The sequence below is a fragment of the Amblyomma americanum genome, chromosome 11 (assembly GCF_052857255.1).
Source record: "Amblyomma americanum isolate KBUSLIRL-KWMA chromosome 11, ASM5285725v1, whole genome shotgun sequence".
Taxonomy (NCBI): domain Eukaryota; kingdom Metazoa; phylum Arthropoda; class Arachnida; order Ixodida; family Ixodidae; genus Amblyomma; species Amblyomma americanum.
The window spans coordinates 31,906,973-31,923,327 of NC_135507.1; the positions used below are offsets into that span (position 1 = coordinate 31,906,973).

Sequence of the window (16,355 nt, forward strand, 5' to 3'; positions counted from 1 at the left end):
GAGGACACGAACCTTGAAGTAGACCTTAGGTTTCACCTACCAGCTCATGATGTGTTTATACTGGAGCGATCTTGGCCATTCCAATGAAAGAAAAGTTAGTAGGAACGATATTTATAGTATCACTGCTAACAAATGTAAGTTCCACTTTATTTTTCTCATGTGAATCCCCTTCTTTTTGACGCATCTTTCTAGAAAACTACACAGTCTGTTATTCCGAAGAGTGCCAGCAGCGAGGTAAAGTATTCCTGGCTATTTCTTGCGTTTGACTTTTGGTTAGAGTTGTTCCCGGTCCCTAATGTCTAGCTGCAGGTCTCACATAGGAAGCTTTCTGATCGTAATTGAGAACTCTACAATAAAACCTCTTCTTCGTACCACCACGAAGAAGGTTTTCAAGGCAAAAAATTTACCGTTCTCCCAGAACTGTGCCTCTCAGGCAGACAGGGAAATGGGCGTTAAGGTGTACAAATCAAATGTCTTACACCTGCTCCGCCTTGCCGCAGAAGCGAGCTTTCCACAATGCACCATGACGTGAAATGCCGCATCGGCGATGCAACAGTGCGCGCATGCTCTTTCACATCTCGCCCCAGCTGTAGCAACGTAATAAATTGATTTTGCACAAGATCCGTTGTTCGTGCAGAAGTACCTTGTGTACACCTCATGTCTGCATACGGTGAACTCATTCCTGTAAACACTCCATATTCAAAGCGCAAGCATTTTTGATGTATGGCTTTGTATGTACAAAGCAAAAATTAGGAGGTGCACAAAAATCTCTCTATGTGCGGAAATGCGAAAGCTCTGTGCGGTCCGACACCTGCAAATCTCCTGGGCCAGCGTTGTAAATTGCGAAGGGGGTTTCAGTGGGTGCCGCATGATGGCGCTACGACTGCACGCCAAGCACGGAAGAAACTTACCGGAAACGGCGGAAACTTGTTGCTCGCTTGATTTCGTCCTCTGTAATTAACGTGCTCATAATTACTCATGTATGCCTCGGTACATATCTCTAAGGTCCGTTGTTAAGAACTGTGCATTCACTAGACACGCCTTTATTCGGCTTTAAACTTCGTGGCGGGTGGCGGCGTCAACGTCTCACATGCCGACGGCCCGGGCTCAATTTCTATCTGCAGTCCAATTTTCTTTCTTATGATTGGCAGTTAGTGCGGACACTTTTGCGGACAGCCTCTGTTGACAACTTCCGTCCACGCCACTCTTGAACCAAGAAAGGCTTTCGCCTGAAAGCCTTATTAGTTACCAACGACAGCGCACGACACCCCTCCCCTTTCAAACGCACAGAATTAAATTATTCTTTTTCATGCTGGATTGTACAAAACGAGCGTGTAACAACTGACCGCCATGGGATCATAGCCGCACGAAGAAGAAATGAGATATAATTAGAGGCCTCAACGGAAGAGATGTACAGTCGTACGAAATATGAGAGGGAACAATCCGTGTGGCACGGAATTGCGAGTTTTCTGGTTACAGGTATTTATCCACAAAGTTTTAAAGCGACATTTCGATATTATGCGCAAGAGTAAAATAATATAAGAAAAACTGCACTTATCAGTCATATTTAAGAACTAATTAATGAATACATGCTCAAACTGTTAATTATCATGTTTTGTCGATTGTAACCGCTATACAGCATGGTATTAAAACAAGTCGATTTTCCTGGTCAAGCACCGCAGCGGTGGCCTAGTGGTTTGAGCATCCGCCTCGCATGCGTGGGGTGCGCGGTTAGATCCCCAGTGCCGCCAGGTACCTAGCGGTGATATAATAGATAAAAGCATTCCCCCGCTTGGTTCTAGGCTTCTTTAGGGTGAAACGCTTAGGAAATAGGTTTTTGACCCCACCTTGTGCAATGAAATCTACTTTGCGCCTGGTTCTCCTTGGCCAAACCTGCCCTTGCGCCATAATAATTTATCTTCATCTTCATCGTTTCTGATTATTTGATTTATAGAACTTTTCATGTACTTATTTATTTCCCTGAATAGCCAAGCTTATCAATGAATCCCTCGACCGGTGCATTGATCCGTGCAAAGACTTCTACCAGTACGCCTGTGGCGGGTGGATCGAGAGTCACGAAATACCACCCAGCAAGTCTTCGACGGGCACTTTCCGACTGCTGAGGGATGAATTGCAGAAGACGCTTAAAAGTAAGGCACGCCCAATATTTTTTCTATTTACTATCACGCTAGAGTTTCCAAGCATATGTATTGTTTGTTTTCCGAATAACTTTTTAGCAAAGAAATTATTTCCATTTCATGTCTTTAAAGCCGCCCAGCGACGCAAATCAAGCACGCAGTTTTTGCTCTTGGTTAACACTGTGTGGGACATGGCGTTTCATTATCGCCAGGTGAGATTACAGAAATAGCAACATTTAATGTTTTAATAAATCTGTTCCAGATTAGAGCGTCTAGGGCCGATAGTGTCGAAACGTAGCAGTTATTTTTGGCAGTGAACATGAGTTGGCCACAAAATTGAATGGTGTCTTTTTCATTCTTAGGGCGTCCTGTTAGAACGTCATTATTTTATACCCGGAATATTACTTTCAAAGTATTTCTCTCAATCCCGTAAACGTTTCGCATATGACTCGAGCTGAAAAGGAGCACCGTAGTAGGGTACAACTAACAAGGAATGAGTAAGGCCCCTCAATAGTGGCCCCCTCACAAATGCGGTTGACATATTATCATAACGTCAAGGTCAAATGCCTCACACCTGCTAGCGGGGCATCTCAAAGGGACACCAGGCGCAAGACGGTTTACCCCAACGTCACGACAATAGCTCAACCACATTTGTAGAACGGCCTCCTTTTAGGCAGTTCGGCCGCTTTTTGCTAATCGATTCTTTGTTTCTGGTGAAATTATTGTGCACCAGGCTACCCCAACTGCTCATGCTTACGCATGTGTGCTAGTTGACGCTGGAGCATAGGCATGGGGCTTTATCTCCCGACCATTAATCTGATATCATCGCCTCTGTTTCTTCGCCCGTTTAGGCCTACTGGAAAATATGACCATGGTTTACGAGTGCCAGAACATTACAGACAAGGTTGCAGTCGTTTACAACACTTGCATGGGTACGTGAGCCTTCCATCCTCAAGGAAACTGCACCGATGAATTCTGCCCTCGCTCAATGGTGGCGGTTGGTTGGAGCTTTCCGGAAGGCATTATGCCTGCTCTCGAGAAAGTCTTCTGGTAAAGAAGAAAGTGAGATTGTGCTGTGTCTAAAGGCTGTGGGCCCTAGTAGTCGCTCCAATGTTTCTACCCTTTCAGACCACCAGAAAAGTTGGTCAAAACCTCAAGAGCAGCAAAACAGAGTAAAAAGAAAACAAGGAGTTTTCTTTGGGGCTCTTTAGACCTGCTGTACCTGCTCGGACGGCATGAAGTTCGCAGTACAGATATTTGCGAAACAAAGACGATAGGCACAACCATGTTGGACATTGTGTTGTTGGAGACATCTTCCAATATTACTACTTCTGCTACTACTTCTTTTTCTAGTGCTGCTGCTGCTACTACTACTACTACTACTACTACTACTACTACTACTGCTACTACTGCTACTACTACTACTACTACTACTACTACTACTACTACTATTACTACTGATACTGCTACTGCTACTACTACTACACTACTACTGCTACTACTGCTACTACTACTACTACACTACTACTGCTACTACTGCTACTACTACTACTGCTACTACTACTACTACTAGTAGTACTACTACTACTGCTACTACTACTACTACTACTGCTACTACTACTACTACTACTACTGCTACTGGTACTACTACTACTACTACTACTGCTACTACTACTGCTACTACTACTACTACTGCTACTACTACTACTACTACAGCTACTACTACTACTGCTACTACTACTGCTACTACTACAACAACAACTACTACTACTGCTACTACTACTGCTACTACTGCTACTACTGCTACTACTGCTACTACTGCTACTACTACTACTACTACTAATTTAGTGCTGGTAGCACTAGAAGCTGCAGTTGAGGACTACAGCTCCTGCATGCACACTCTTCCCGCAGACCAAAAGTGAGCTGCCCTCAGATTAGCAAAATGGTAATTATTGTAAACGAAAAAATATTCTTTGGCTGCCCTTTCTTAACTGGACTTGCCTTAAAGAATTCTTCAGTACCTATAGACTGTCCATAGACTTCTGTCTATAAGGTCTATAGACTGTCTATAGGCAAACCCTAGAGAACAGTCTATAGGCAATACAAATCCTATAGACAGTCTCTAGACAATCTATAGATTTATGGCCACAAACTTTGAATAAACTTTTGTTCATTGACAGTCTACAAACTACGAATAGACAAAAATATCTATAGGAAGGTAATGGAGTGTGTAAGAAGTCTATAGACTGTATACAGACCATTTTTATAAGGAAATTCTCACAAAAGCCAAGTCTGTTTCATGGAGCTCTGCTATGAGACTGGAATCAAACGCGAATATCGGTTATGAAAGGAAAACAATTTGCTTTTTACGCCCGGCTGTATTTAGTACTTAACAAGCGTCCTTCACGTTCCCGCTCAAAGTGCCTTGCTAAGTGCTCGTTCATCTGTACGGATGCCAGATCTATACCCTGAAATTCTTAACAAGCGGGGTAAGTTGATCATGAGCGCAACTTATTCACATGTCCCAAGATTCAACTACAACAATAAATATATCCGCAAACCTCCCCTCAGCAGGCTTGAATTTTTTTTGCTATTAACGTTTTCGCTACCATCGAAAACGTTCCCCATTGGTTTACTGCGGCACTCTCAACTACTCGATGCCAGCGATGGATAAACTTAAAAATATTTTGCCATGCACTGGAAGAATGGACCATCACTATTTTGATAAGAGTACGTTGGAATATTTCACCGTTGCGACACACTTAAAATTCTCCAAGAACGCTGGACTCGGCGAGCATAGCTAAACACTTTCAAGCATTACCGAATCGCAGTGTTCGGGATTGAATTCAACCCGATGGCAGGTACAACGTTTGCCAAACTAAAAATTCCAAATGGGTTTCCTCTTGGGTCGTGTATTGGGGCTCTGGTAGCATCCGTGGAAGCTCTATCTTACAGAGTGGTGAGGACAACACTTCATTTCACATTCACGACGTTTTGGAATGTGCAACAAGCAACACAGCATCCAACCCTCTAATAATAATAATAATAATAATAATAATAATAATAATAATAATAATAATAATAATAATAATAATAATAATAATAATAATAATAATGACAATTGTTATTATTATTATTATTATTATTATTATTATTATTATTATTATTATTATTATTATTATTATTATTATTATTATTATTATTATTATTATTATTATTATTATTATTATTATTATTATTATTATTGGTTTTGGGGGAAAGGAAATGGCGCAGTATCTGTCTCATATATCGGCGGACACCTGAACCGCGCCGTAAGGGAAGGGATAAAGGAGGGAGTGAAACAAGAAAGGAAGAAAGAGGTGCCGTAGTGGAGGGCTCCGGAATAATTTCGACCACCTGGGGATCTTTAACGTGCACTGACATCGCACAGCACACGGGCGCCTTAGCGTTTTTCCCCCATAAAAACGCAGCCGCCGGGGTCGGGTCCAAACCTCTTCTGCACTTTACTCATGGCGAAGGCTGTAGGTTTTTAGAGGTGGGACTGAAAGTCTCTAGGACGCGTGAGCCGCAAACGAAGCCGATAGTTCTATTTTTAGCCAATGGATCGTGACCACTCTTGTGGAGGGAAAATTCAAACTCGCGTTCTTTAATGTGTGCTAATTAAACGATGTAATCGCTGAGAAAAGTGGGGCCTATGGGCCTAAATCGCTTTCCGAGCATCATAGAGAATTTTTTTGTCCCCTTTAGTACGTACTGTCGTGGAAAAGATCCAAAACACACCTTGTCGTACTTGCGCCATCTCTGTCAATGACTGCCTCACTTAACTACCACAAGTCAGATGCCGCGAGCATGACATTCATTTTACAATACTGTTCTCGGCTAATAACAGAACTATCGTCAGTGTTTCCCGCTCACATGACCTGCTCTTTGCCCTTGTATGTATGCGCTTTAGCATTATTGCATGTAACCTATTCACGAATGCATGCATTTATGTGCGCATATATGTGTTGGGGTGTGTGTGCGCGTGCGTGCGTGTGAGCGTGTGCGCGCGCGTGTGTGTGTGTGAGTGTGTTGGTGTGCGTGTGCATGTGTATGTGTGTGTGTGCATGTGTGTGTTCGTGTGTGAGAGAGAGAGAGTGCGTGTGCGCGTGCGTATGTGCGTGTGCGTGTGTGTGTGAGTGCGCCTGTGTGGGCGCGCTGTTGTCCATGTACTTGCTGTTTGCAGCACTCGAGTGCTCGAGACACTTAGCGTCACTTATGACACTTGCATCATTCATGAGTAGGCCAAGGTTAGAAACAAGATATTACCAGGGATGCACATTCCCAGAGATCGATTTTAATTCTTGATGTCTTTAAAATATGCATCTCATCCACCAGGCAGTGACAATTGTCATAAACTCACTGCAGAGCGCGCAGTTCTAGCGCTCTAAACAAGAGTATGGACGACTGTACATATACACATTTATGTGTCCTTTATTTGTTTTTTCAGCTGTTCCGACATCAAGAGATCGACTCGATGTAATGATGGCAATAATGAACGCGTCTGGAGTTCCTCACTGGCCGATAACAAACGACACTAAAGGGATGTTTCAAAACTGCACCCAAGTGCTGAACACGACCGGATATTTCCCTGTCCTTACCGTCAACGTAGGAAGAGACGTCAAGATGCTGAATTCTAACGTCATTGGGGTGAGCAGACGGCGGCCGCAATTAACGCAGCCAACGAAGCTGCTGTGTTTTCATTTTACAGTCCTTTAAGAAACAGAGCGTACGAAGAAAGCCAGACGGTATCCTTCATGGCTGCTTGTCGAATTGGAAACACGGCATTTTTAGAGCGAAAGCTCCACTCTTCCCGTGTAAAGCTGAAGGTCATGTGGCTCTGAAATTTGACCTTCAAACCAGCAGGAGCAGAGGCTTGACCCTGACGTCATGTCACATGACTCTCCACGCCTCGCCACTGCTGCGCGCGCTGAGTCGACGGTGCTCGCTTTCCTCGCCGCTGTCAAATCACGTGACTCGCTCCCCCTCGACACAGCTGCACACAGGCGCACGATCACACCTTCTCTCTTCTTGTAGCCGTAATTTAGGCAGGAGTCGAGCTCACTCTTGAGGGCGACGTTGTCGCCACTTTCACCCGGAGCAGGTGCTTCAAGTACATAATGTGACCAGCGAGTGGTCAACGCGCGGCCACTGTATACACCCGGACGAGTGTCCAGCGCGTGTCGGCAACGCGGGTGAAACAGGGGTCACCGCATGGACATCATATAGCCAGCACGTGGCCCACACGTGGCCCGTGAATGCCCAGCATCTGGTCGCCACGTGGCTATCACACGGCACGTGGCTGCCTCTTCTCTGGCGGGTGACAAAGGGCCCGATGTGTAGCACGTGGTGCAGCCCCGGTCACGGTCGCTCATTGTATGTGGATCTGCAGGAGCGTTAACAATTTACAAATGTTATTGTGATAATATCATACGTTATAAGCAAAATTCGCGCTGAAGAACGAAACGAATCATTTTTTGATCGTGCTTTTCGATGCGCACTGATTCACCTATGATTTGACCTCTTTCAGCTCGATCAAATAGATTTCGGTGTGGGAAGAAACCAAATCATTCATCCAGAGAAAGAAGAAAACAAGAAAATAATTGATGCCTACAAGCAGCTCATCAAAACGGCACTCCGTTTCATGAGACCCAACATCAGCGAGACTAATCTGACGGAGCTTTCGGAGGAACTCGTAAATTTCGAAGGGCAGTTGGCTAACGTAAGTACCAAACGCCTTTTTTTTCGTGTGATATAAGGTGAGCCCAATAATAAGGGAGTAATTACTCGTTATTATCCATTCAAGCGCACCATGTAGCTCCAAAGAAAAGTAATGCAGCTTGCACAGAAACTTTGTAGTTTTGTGGAAGCTATAGATTCCTATAAACATTTTACCAATGCCAAGGTAATACAAATAATAGCTTGATTCAACAATGATATACGTCCGAACAGTACAAGTTTAATCTTCTTGATCACAAATAGGATATCATTAACTCCCCTTTGTCAGCTACCCCAAACTTCGCCCTTCCTGTGTCTTATTGTCACCCCTGTTGTTTTCTTTTCCATGTCGTTATGCGCTGTCATCAATTTCAATGTAGCCGTTTTCGTTGTTTCCATGTTCAAGCCCTCTTGGTGACCACTGGCATGATTCAATTGCTATATATCTTCCTTTTTAGGGGTATAGCTCAGCTTCTATTCATGATCTGAGAGTGTCAAATGCATTCCATTCCACTCTTCTCTTAGCTATCTAGCTCTCATGCTCTGGATATGCTCTCACGGGTTTACCTGGATATATGAATTACCGCACTTCCAACACATCATTGTCCGTCGCAAACTCTTCCCTTCGCAGACTTCTGAGCATCTCATTGTTTTCTTTATAATAACATTACGTTGTGCTAACATGTTTTGCGTGTCTAAGCCCAGAAGCACGTGCTGCGATTCCTCTCCCGAGTTATTTAGCACGCCAGCTTCATCACAGAATGTGAAATTAGTAAAATGTTCTTGATTGGCTGCGATCACCAGCTCTTCCAACGGTAACACTCTAAACAAATATTATAAGCATGCAGCTAACAGCACAAAAGAGATTATGTACCTCGCCTGACATTATAATGCCGCAAAAAGTAACTCATCATCATCATCATCATCATCATCATCAACAGCCCGACTACGCCCACTGCAGTACAAAGGCCTCTCCCATATCTCTGCAATTAACTCTGTCGTGTGCAAGCTGCGGCCTTCCTATCCCGGCAAACTTGATCTCATCCGGCCCCTGCTACGCTTGCCTTCTCTTGGAAAAAGTAACTACACATTCCCTAACTTCGTCAAAATGGCTTCGCGGAACATGCAGCAGAGCTTGCGATAAACGGAGGCTTACGAACGCGAGCATGCGGACCATCACGTGACATTCTGGATTTATGAACATTCGTCCTCATAACATCTGCGTGGTCTTCTGCGCATGCGCCGCAACCAACCACCATTTATTTTGCATGCGCCTGCTATAGTGCAGGTTCGGAGTAAAGGCGTCAGTTTCGTACCACAGTGCGGCTTTGACATTGAGCAGACATTGTTGCGTCGCCCTACTTGAAATAAGCCCTCCTTGCTTTCAGCTGACGGCGCCTCCCGAAGAGAGGCGAGACCTCATGCAAATTTACAACAGAACCACCATCGGGGAGCTGCAGAAGAATTTCACGCAAGTAAGTAATGATTCGACTTAACAGTTCATAGCTGCATTACGGCTTGCCGTCGATGACAGGCGGGAATGCGCATGCCCTCACATTAATACTGCCGCGAATATTTGCAGTGTTTGTTCGTTTTTCAAATCTACCGCCACATCACTTTCTCGCTTTGTTTGCGACGCAAGACGTGACTAGATTTATCTCGATTGATCGCAGCCAGGCAGAGCTGATTCTACGTTGTTCCTGAATGTTCTAGTAACTTTGCGCTCTTTATCTCGAAAGTTCGCTATCAGCTTTAAATTGAGCACGGCCGACAGCGCCGGGCATTCTGTTCGACGACCGCCGAGCACGCGTGTCGCTTCGCCGCCGCCGAGTGATTCAGTCCATTGTGGGTGCAAGTCAGCCCAATAAACAGTTCTTTTAGAAGACCCTTTCGTCCGTCTTCATCGCTGCTTCGACTGCCGTCACCACTACGTGACAATATCAAGGTGCGCTAAGCCCTTTAGCGCGAGAACTTTCATTTGGATATATCTGTATACCGTACTTTATTCGTACGAACGACTGGCCACCGCGAAAGGTCTGTAGTTCTTTCGGTCTGTCTCCAAGCTTGCTAAGAGCTCCTGAACGGAGCCCTGCAGAGCTAAGGAAGAGAAATTTTTAAGCTGCTAATAGGTTTCACAGGCAGACTCTCCAGCGCAGTAGCATAGCCATTCAAATGCGCAAGCACTGTGTCCATAACGTAGGAACAGCGACTAAGGTTTCGGTTTATTTCTTCCACAACGCGCACTACTGCACTGACAAACGTGCGTACGACTCAACGTATTTGAACAAACTATAGTTAGCCCTATGTAGAAAAGCACCCAACGATAAAACCGAACATCTACCGCTATAAAAAAAAAGCACTGGAGTAGTCAAAGTAAGAAACAAAATTTCGCGGGGAGATTAGGACAGGAAGCTGGAAGTCGGTTGTGGATTTATGTTGTTCCAAATACCGCACCTGACGGTCACTAAGAACACAGGACTTACACAGGGAACGACAGACGAAGCTGGTCGTTTGTCTGTCGTTCTTTGCGTAAGTATTTGTGTCATTAGCATCCGTCAGGCGCGGTTTATCTACAGCGAACAGCCAACTAGCCCGTTATTGCCGTATTAGCGGTTTTATGTCAACACAGCCTTCCGAAATGTAACCACCTGTAGGAAAGCGTATTTGACCCTTTTATACTTGGACTGAAGGCGGGGACAGATATGAGAGAATCAGGCTGGAAGTGATGATAGCATTCAAGCACTCCTCAGAGTAAAAGAAAACTGGCCGGCTTTCCAATTTTGCTTCACAGTCATACAGAGGGACAGTTCTGCCACCCCCCAGCTCTAAGGCTGTTTAAGGTACGGTAAACCCTTATCCTCACCTTTCAAGACCTTTCGGGTTTAGGGAAGCCGTAAGGCGTCCGCCATAAGAGCGATAAGTTAACCATGGTGCCTGGTTACTTGCGGCACAGGCGGTACTTCACTATGACGTCATCGTAAACAGGCCGGTGTCCGCGAACCTGTGCAAATAGAGGAGTGCAGAGTAATCATAGCTCAGGTACAATGCAAAAGCGCAGTCCTATCACTTGCTAAGTATATGTTGCTTTTAAAATCTTCCGAATGGCCTGTTATTAACTGTTCAACAGGTTCGGCTCCTCGATTTACTGAAGAAACAATTCTCCAGGGCGAATATTACGCTAAGTGACAACGAGACAGTAGAATTGTACGCCTTGAAATACTACCAAGAGCTGAATCATTTCCTGGAATGTGCCGACCCGTAAGTGACGAAATAACGGACACATTAAAGCTATATTTAGGCTTTAAGCCGACATGGAAACGGCAGGACATCTGCAGTAAGATCGAATAAAAATCGTTCGCTCAGGGTGCACGACTGAAATCATATAATACTCTTTTATCTTTTTATTGTCGATTCTATTGCTTGTTATTTCATGTATTGTTTACTACTATTGTGAATTTATCTGTCGCGGCTACTGTTATCCTTGCTTATTAATGTTGTTGCAGGTTGTGAATTTTACGAGTTGATGTTTTTAACATTGACTTTTTACGTTATTCTGTGCTTACAGAGTGTTTTTAAGGTTTGTTATATGCACATTCCGCCTTTTTATTTTTGTTTCTGTAAATTTTTTTACTCGCCCAGTCCTGCAACAGCCTCGTACAAGAGGCTAGTGGTATGTACTAAAAAAATCAAATAAAGAAACAAAAGCTGGTCAGCAGGGATTTTAACATCGCTATTACAAGTATACACGCCTAGACAAAAGCTGCTCATGCATCCATTGGCATCATAGGACAGCGAAATAGAAGCAGTACTACGACAAACATTCTAACACTTGCAGTCTTTTGAAACACTGGAACGTACTGTGAACTGCGATGATAAAGCACGCCGCAAGAGCTTAGCGCTTGAAACATTTATTGAAAAGGACAGTGATTGCCGAATACTTTGCTGTTTTACTCACATTACAAGCTATCAGTACTTCATACATGTTATCGATTGGCACAGTCTAGAACTGTAAATGCATCATACATACATAACCGGAACTTCTTGCTACTGTTGCAATAGTTTATTCCCTATAAAAGGCGCATAAATCATATCGCGCTTTTTTTTCTGACAGAAACGAAAGATAACAACGGCAACCATTTGAGAAAAAGTCCTAATATTTTCTATCCGTGCCACGCGACGTTCTGCCGGTGCCAGCAATTCGAGTGCGCTGCAGGCAATAAAAGGCAAAATTATGGAGCAGTTGAAGGTTTTTCAGGGCATGTTCTTGTACACAAAGAGCTTGCAGGAGTTTACGACGCTACACTTTCGAGCATGATACCCTTTCTGTTGTAGGCAGTAGCCTAGCCACTCCATGAGGCTAGGCCGAGAACGCGCCTGGATGAGCGATCACGTGATTCACGCTGTGCGTGTCGCGCGAGCTCGTTCTGGGCCCGGGACAGTGTTTTCCGGCCCGGACAATAAACTGGTCCTGCTTTCCTCAACTCAACACTTACCGCCATCGCCTCGATGCAAAGAGAACGCCAACAGAATCTATCCTAAAACCCCTCCATCCATCTTAGTGCGCCCTTCAAGCGCCGTACACACGTTCGATGCCGACTGCACAACATGCCAACAAAGCTGCGATCGTTCACTGTTAAGAAGCTTCAAATGCGAATGCTGCTGAAAGCCGCCGAGATGGCTCAGTGTTTACGGCGCTCGGATGCTGACCCGAAAGACGACGGTTCGATCCAGGCCGCAGCGGTGGAATTTCGATGGAGGCGAAATTCTAGAGGCCCGTGTACTGTGCGTTGTCAGTGCACGTTAAAGAACTCCAGGTGGTCGAAATTTCCGGAGTGCTTCACTGCAGCGTCCCTCATAGCCTGAGTCGCTTCGGGACTTTAAAACTACTATAAACTTAAACCGAGTGCTGCTGAATAACGAGCTTGACGAAGTCACCTCAACAGAACATACCATAGCCATACAAATACACGAGTTAACATGTATCAGTTGCGCCGAGGTAAATCGCTCTCAGGCTTCACAATTGTGCCCATTTTACAAAGTTTGAAGTGTTTCTATGCTACCGATATGCTTTTGCTATTCCGTCTTTGGTCGTAAGTGCAGCACCTTGTTCTAACTTTTCGTTCCAGAAACACACTGTACAACTACGCAGGCCTGAAAGTCATGCTAAGTTTCGGAAATCACGTATCGAAAGAAATCCGAAATGCTTCATTCGAGCTCTCGAAAGCAAAAACGGGAGTGGTCGAAGACAAGCAAAGGTGGGAAAAGTGTGTTGACATCGTGAATGACGCCATGCCCGAAATCGTCGGACTGCTCTACGTACAGCACAAGTTCAGCAAAGAAGCCAAAGAAGAGGTATTCGCAGACTCCTGGAGGCTCATCGACTCCCATTTTAATTTATTTTTCCCGTTCTCAGTCAGTACGACATTGCAACATTACAGGCATTGTGTACTATTATGCACATTAACCAATTGTCCCGTCTTCGATCTTCAAGTTAACAGGACCCCTTTCCTTCCCTCCTCCAATCTCTCAGACTACATACTATTGCCACTGCTTTTCCTGTCAAAACTTTCCTGTATCCAGTAATTAACCACCTGTGTCTTGGCCACTCCCCCGTAGTGGGTATGTTCCAGCACCGTCTGAGGCCTTCCTGCCTTCCTTCCTCATTCTTTGCGTCGTTTAAAATTATCCTACCCAACAATTCTGGACAAAAGCACTTTTCAACAAAGAGTCTACGGACGCAGTTTTTTCGTCCATAAGGGTAACGGAGCCGATTCCAAGAGAAGGCAAGCTTAGCAGGGGGCGGCAGAAGCTTAGGTGGGCGGATGAGATTAGGAAGTTTGCAGGAATAGGGTGGGCGCAGCTGGCAAAGGACAGGGTTAATTGGAGAGACATGGGAGAGGCCTTTGCCCTGCAGTGGGTGTAGTCAGGCTGATGATGGTAATGATGATGAAGATTGCACTATAACTATCTGTATATCCGCAGATCTGCCGTGAGAAGGCTTGAATTTTTTTCGCTATTAAAGTTTTTGCTATAACGTTTTAACGTTATAGCAAACGTTTTTAACGTGTTAACGTTAACGTTTTAGCGTTTCTCATTGGTTTCCTATGGAAGTCTTAATTCCTCGATGCGAGCGACGTAAAAATTTTACAAAGATTTTGTTACGCTTTGGAGGAATGAACCATCACCTTGAATAATTTCATAACAGTAGCTTACAATATTCCAATATTTTAAATTTTTGTACAAGAGTGCTGGACATATATTAAAATTATTTGCTCCAGCAAAGGCTTAAGTGCGTTTGGCATTCTGGGTGTGGGTGGGAGGTGGGGGGGGGGGTGAATGTAGCCTAAATTCCGCCGTGGTAAAGTTATAGTGCCTAGAATATATTCTAGGCAATATATAGGGTATGCGGATTTGCGGGAAAAAAAAAGTAGCGCTGCGTTGCCAAGCAAATGAATGAAAAGCATGGAAGCATGAAAAGGCACGTGTGCTTATCCACCAGACTCAGTGCCATCTCTTTGGGTATCAAGGCAGCGCGGTAATAAATTCTTTTCCGTGAATTCGCATCCCCTCAACTTCGGTCCATGGCTGTACATGAACATCACCGTCGCCACCTATCAGAATGCAGTCCACCCCTTTTATTTAACGTCGGCGCATACTGAGACAAACATAAATAGATATTAGTCGTTTCCACCAAAGCATCAGGTGGCTATTTGACGTGGAATATAAAAAAGGTTAACAAACGGTTCGGCACGGCTAAGCACGGAAAATCGTGCAATAGTACTTTGTCACGTGCGCGTGCATGGTGATTGTTGATTGCGGCGAAGATAAAGTCAAGGTCATGTAATAGCACTCTGCCACACGTGCATGCAAGGTAATTGTTGATTACTGTGAAGGTCAAGTCAAGATCATGTAACGAATCGTCAGAACATGCAGACATGCCGCTTTCAAGTTCACACGTCAAGGTAATCTCAAAATGATCTCAAGGTGGAACATCAGGTCATGATCAGATGTCATGTCAAGACGAAAGGCGAAGGTCAAAGGTCGAACCGTAGCATGTAATGACATGGTATAACTATGTTACGAAGTCGTATGACTTAATTAGTTTCAATTCGTGTATCAGAGGCTCCAGGAACGTATTTACGTGTGCCTCAATAATCCGTAAAGTGCGCCTTGTCGTGCTGCTGCATCAAAAATGTCCTTTTATTTAGCATTAAATACCTGCGTGCGGCTAACTGCAACGTAAACATTTGTATTACCAACAGGCAGCGAACGGTCAGGGTGTCTATAAAGACTAAAGTACCGCCCTCTACAAATGCAACCAGGCAACTGCGTAGTGCAGCAGGTAAGGTGCCCTTCAATCTGTAAATATGTTGAGAGGAGGATAACCATGTCCACACCAGCTCAACCATATACCACTGAGAAACAAAGCTGGTTGCCTCGCTACCTTTTGCAAGGACGGCACGTCTCACCAAAAGCAACACAATGCTCATTTTCCTCTTGGGTAACTTCGTGTGCTAATAATGAGGATAACAATAAAGATACTCTTAATTAAAGTGCTTCCACTTCCCTATTTCAGGTCGAAGATCTTGTCAGGCGACTCATCGCAGTCTTCAACGAAACGCTGCAGGAAGCTGATTGGATGAACAATGATACGAGGGAAGCTGCAGAGCAGAAGGTTTCGTGTCAACTTGTTTTTTTTTTTTGCGAAGTGTCGAGAAATGCCGATCGCTGCATTTTTCTAGCCCTCCTTAGGCATTACACCGGGATTCATTTCCCTACGTTCGAGGCATATATTGCGACCTCTACCGCAAAATTATACTGACGCATCTAAGAGTTCGCAAGGCAGAGGCACTAAAACATTTGTTGCTTGGAAATTTCAGTTTGCACATTACTGTAGAAGTTCGCGACTCATTTCAGCTACGTTTGTCAGCCAGGGGCGAAATTCAGATGTAATTATCCTCACTTTCCTTCGCATGAACCCGCCATCTGTGGCTTTTTTTCAGCTTATTAAAATGGGAAGAAAAATTGGATATCCGGACTGGCTGTACAACACGAGTTACTTGGAAGATCTTTACCGATATGTGAGTATGCAGTCGATTTAGAATATATCACCGTCTTCGACTGCATTTAAAAGAATCTTAAGCGAGACATCTCCTTTTCAAACAGTGTACGTTGACCACTTCGATCGTTTAAAAATATTTTTTTTTGGTATTAAACGAACGCTGAAACGGTTTGCACGGAAAGCAAGAAAAGGAAGATATGGATATTGATTCACCAGTTTTCCTCCTGGATAACTATTTTATCTAACTTTATAGACCCAACAGGGAGAGGTGCGGTGCGGATAGAAACGAATTCAGAACTTCTATTGCGGTTTTCTCAGCAAAACGAAAAACTTGTTGCGCAAAAAAAAGAACTCGGCTGGCGCTCTCGACAGGCAGTCTGTCAGTGTAGCGTCGTTCG

The 16,355-nt window shown here is 44.4% G+C and overlaps 1 protein-coding gene across 1 annotated transcript in view; it reads left to right on the plus strand.

Annotated features, from left to right (window-relative positions):
• The window catches only part of LOC144111520 (neprilysin-1-like), a 35,597-nt gene that overhangs the window by 8,266 nt on the left and 10,976 nt on the right, over positions 1-16,355 (plus strand). The window contains exons 2-11 of the mRNA XM_077644846.1: positions 193-234; positions 1,989-2,150; positions 2,990-3,070; positions 6,628-6,827; positions 7,708-7,899; positions 9,284-9,370; positions 11,023-11,153; positions 13,022-13,247; positions 15,472-15,570; positions 15,899-15,976. Coding sequence (XP_077500972.1) covers positions 193-234; positions 1,989-2,150; positions 2,990-3,070; positions 6,628-6,827; positions 7,708-7,899; positions 9,284-9,370; positions 11,023-11,153; positions 13,022-13,247; positions 15,472-15,570; positions 15,899-15,976 — 1,298 coding nt within the window. The remainder of the gene's footprint in view (positions 1-192; positions 235-1,988; positions 2,151-2,989; positions 3,071-6,627; positions 6,828-7,707; positions 7,900-9,283; positions 9,371-11,022; positions 11,154-13,021; positions 13,248-15,471; positions 15,571-15,898; positions 15,977-16,355) is intronic.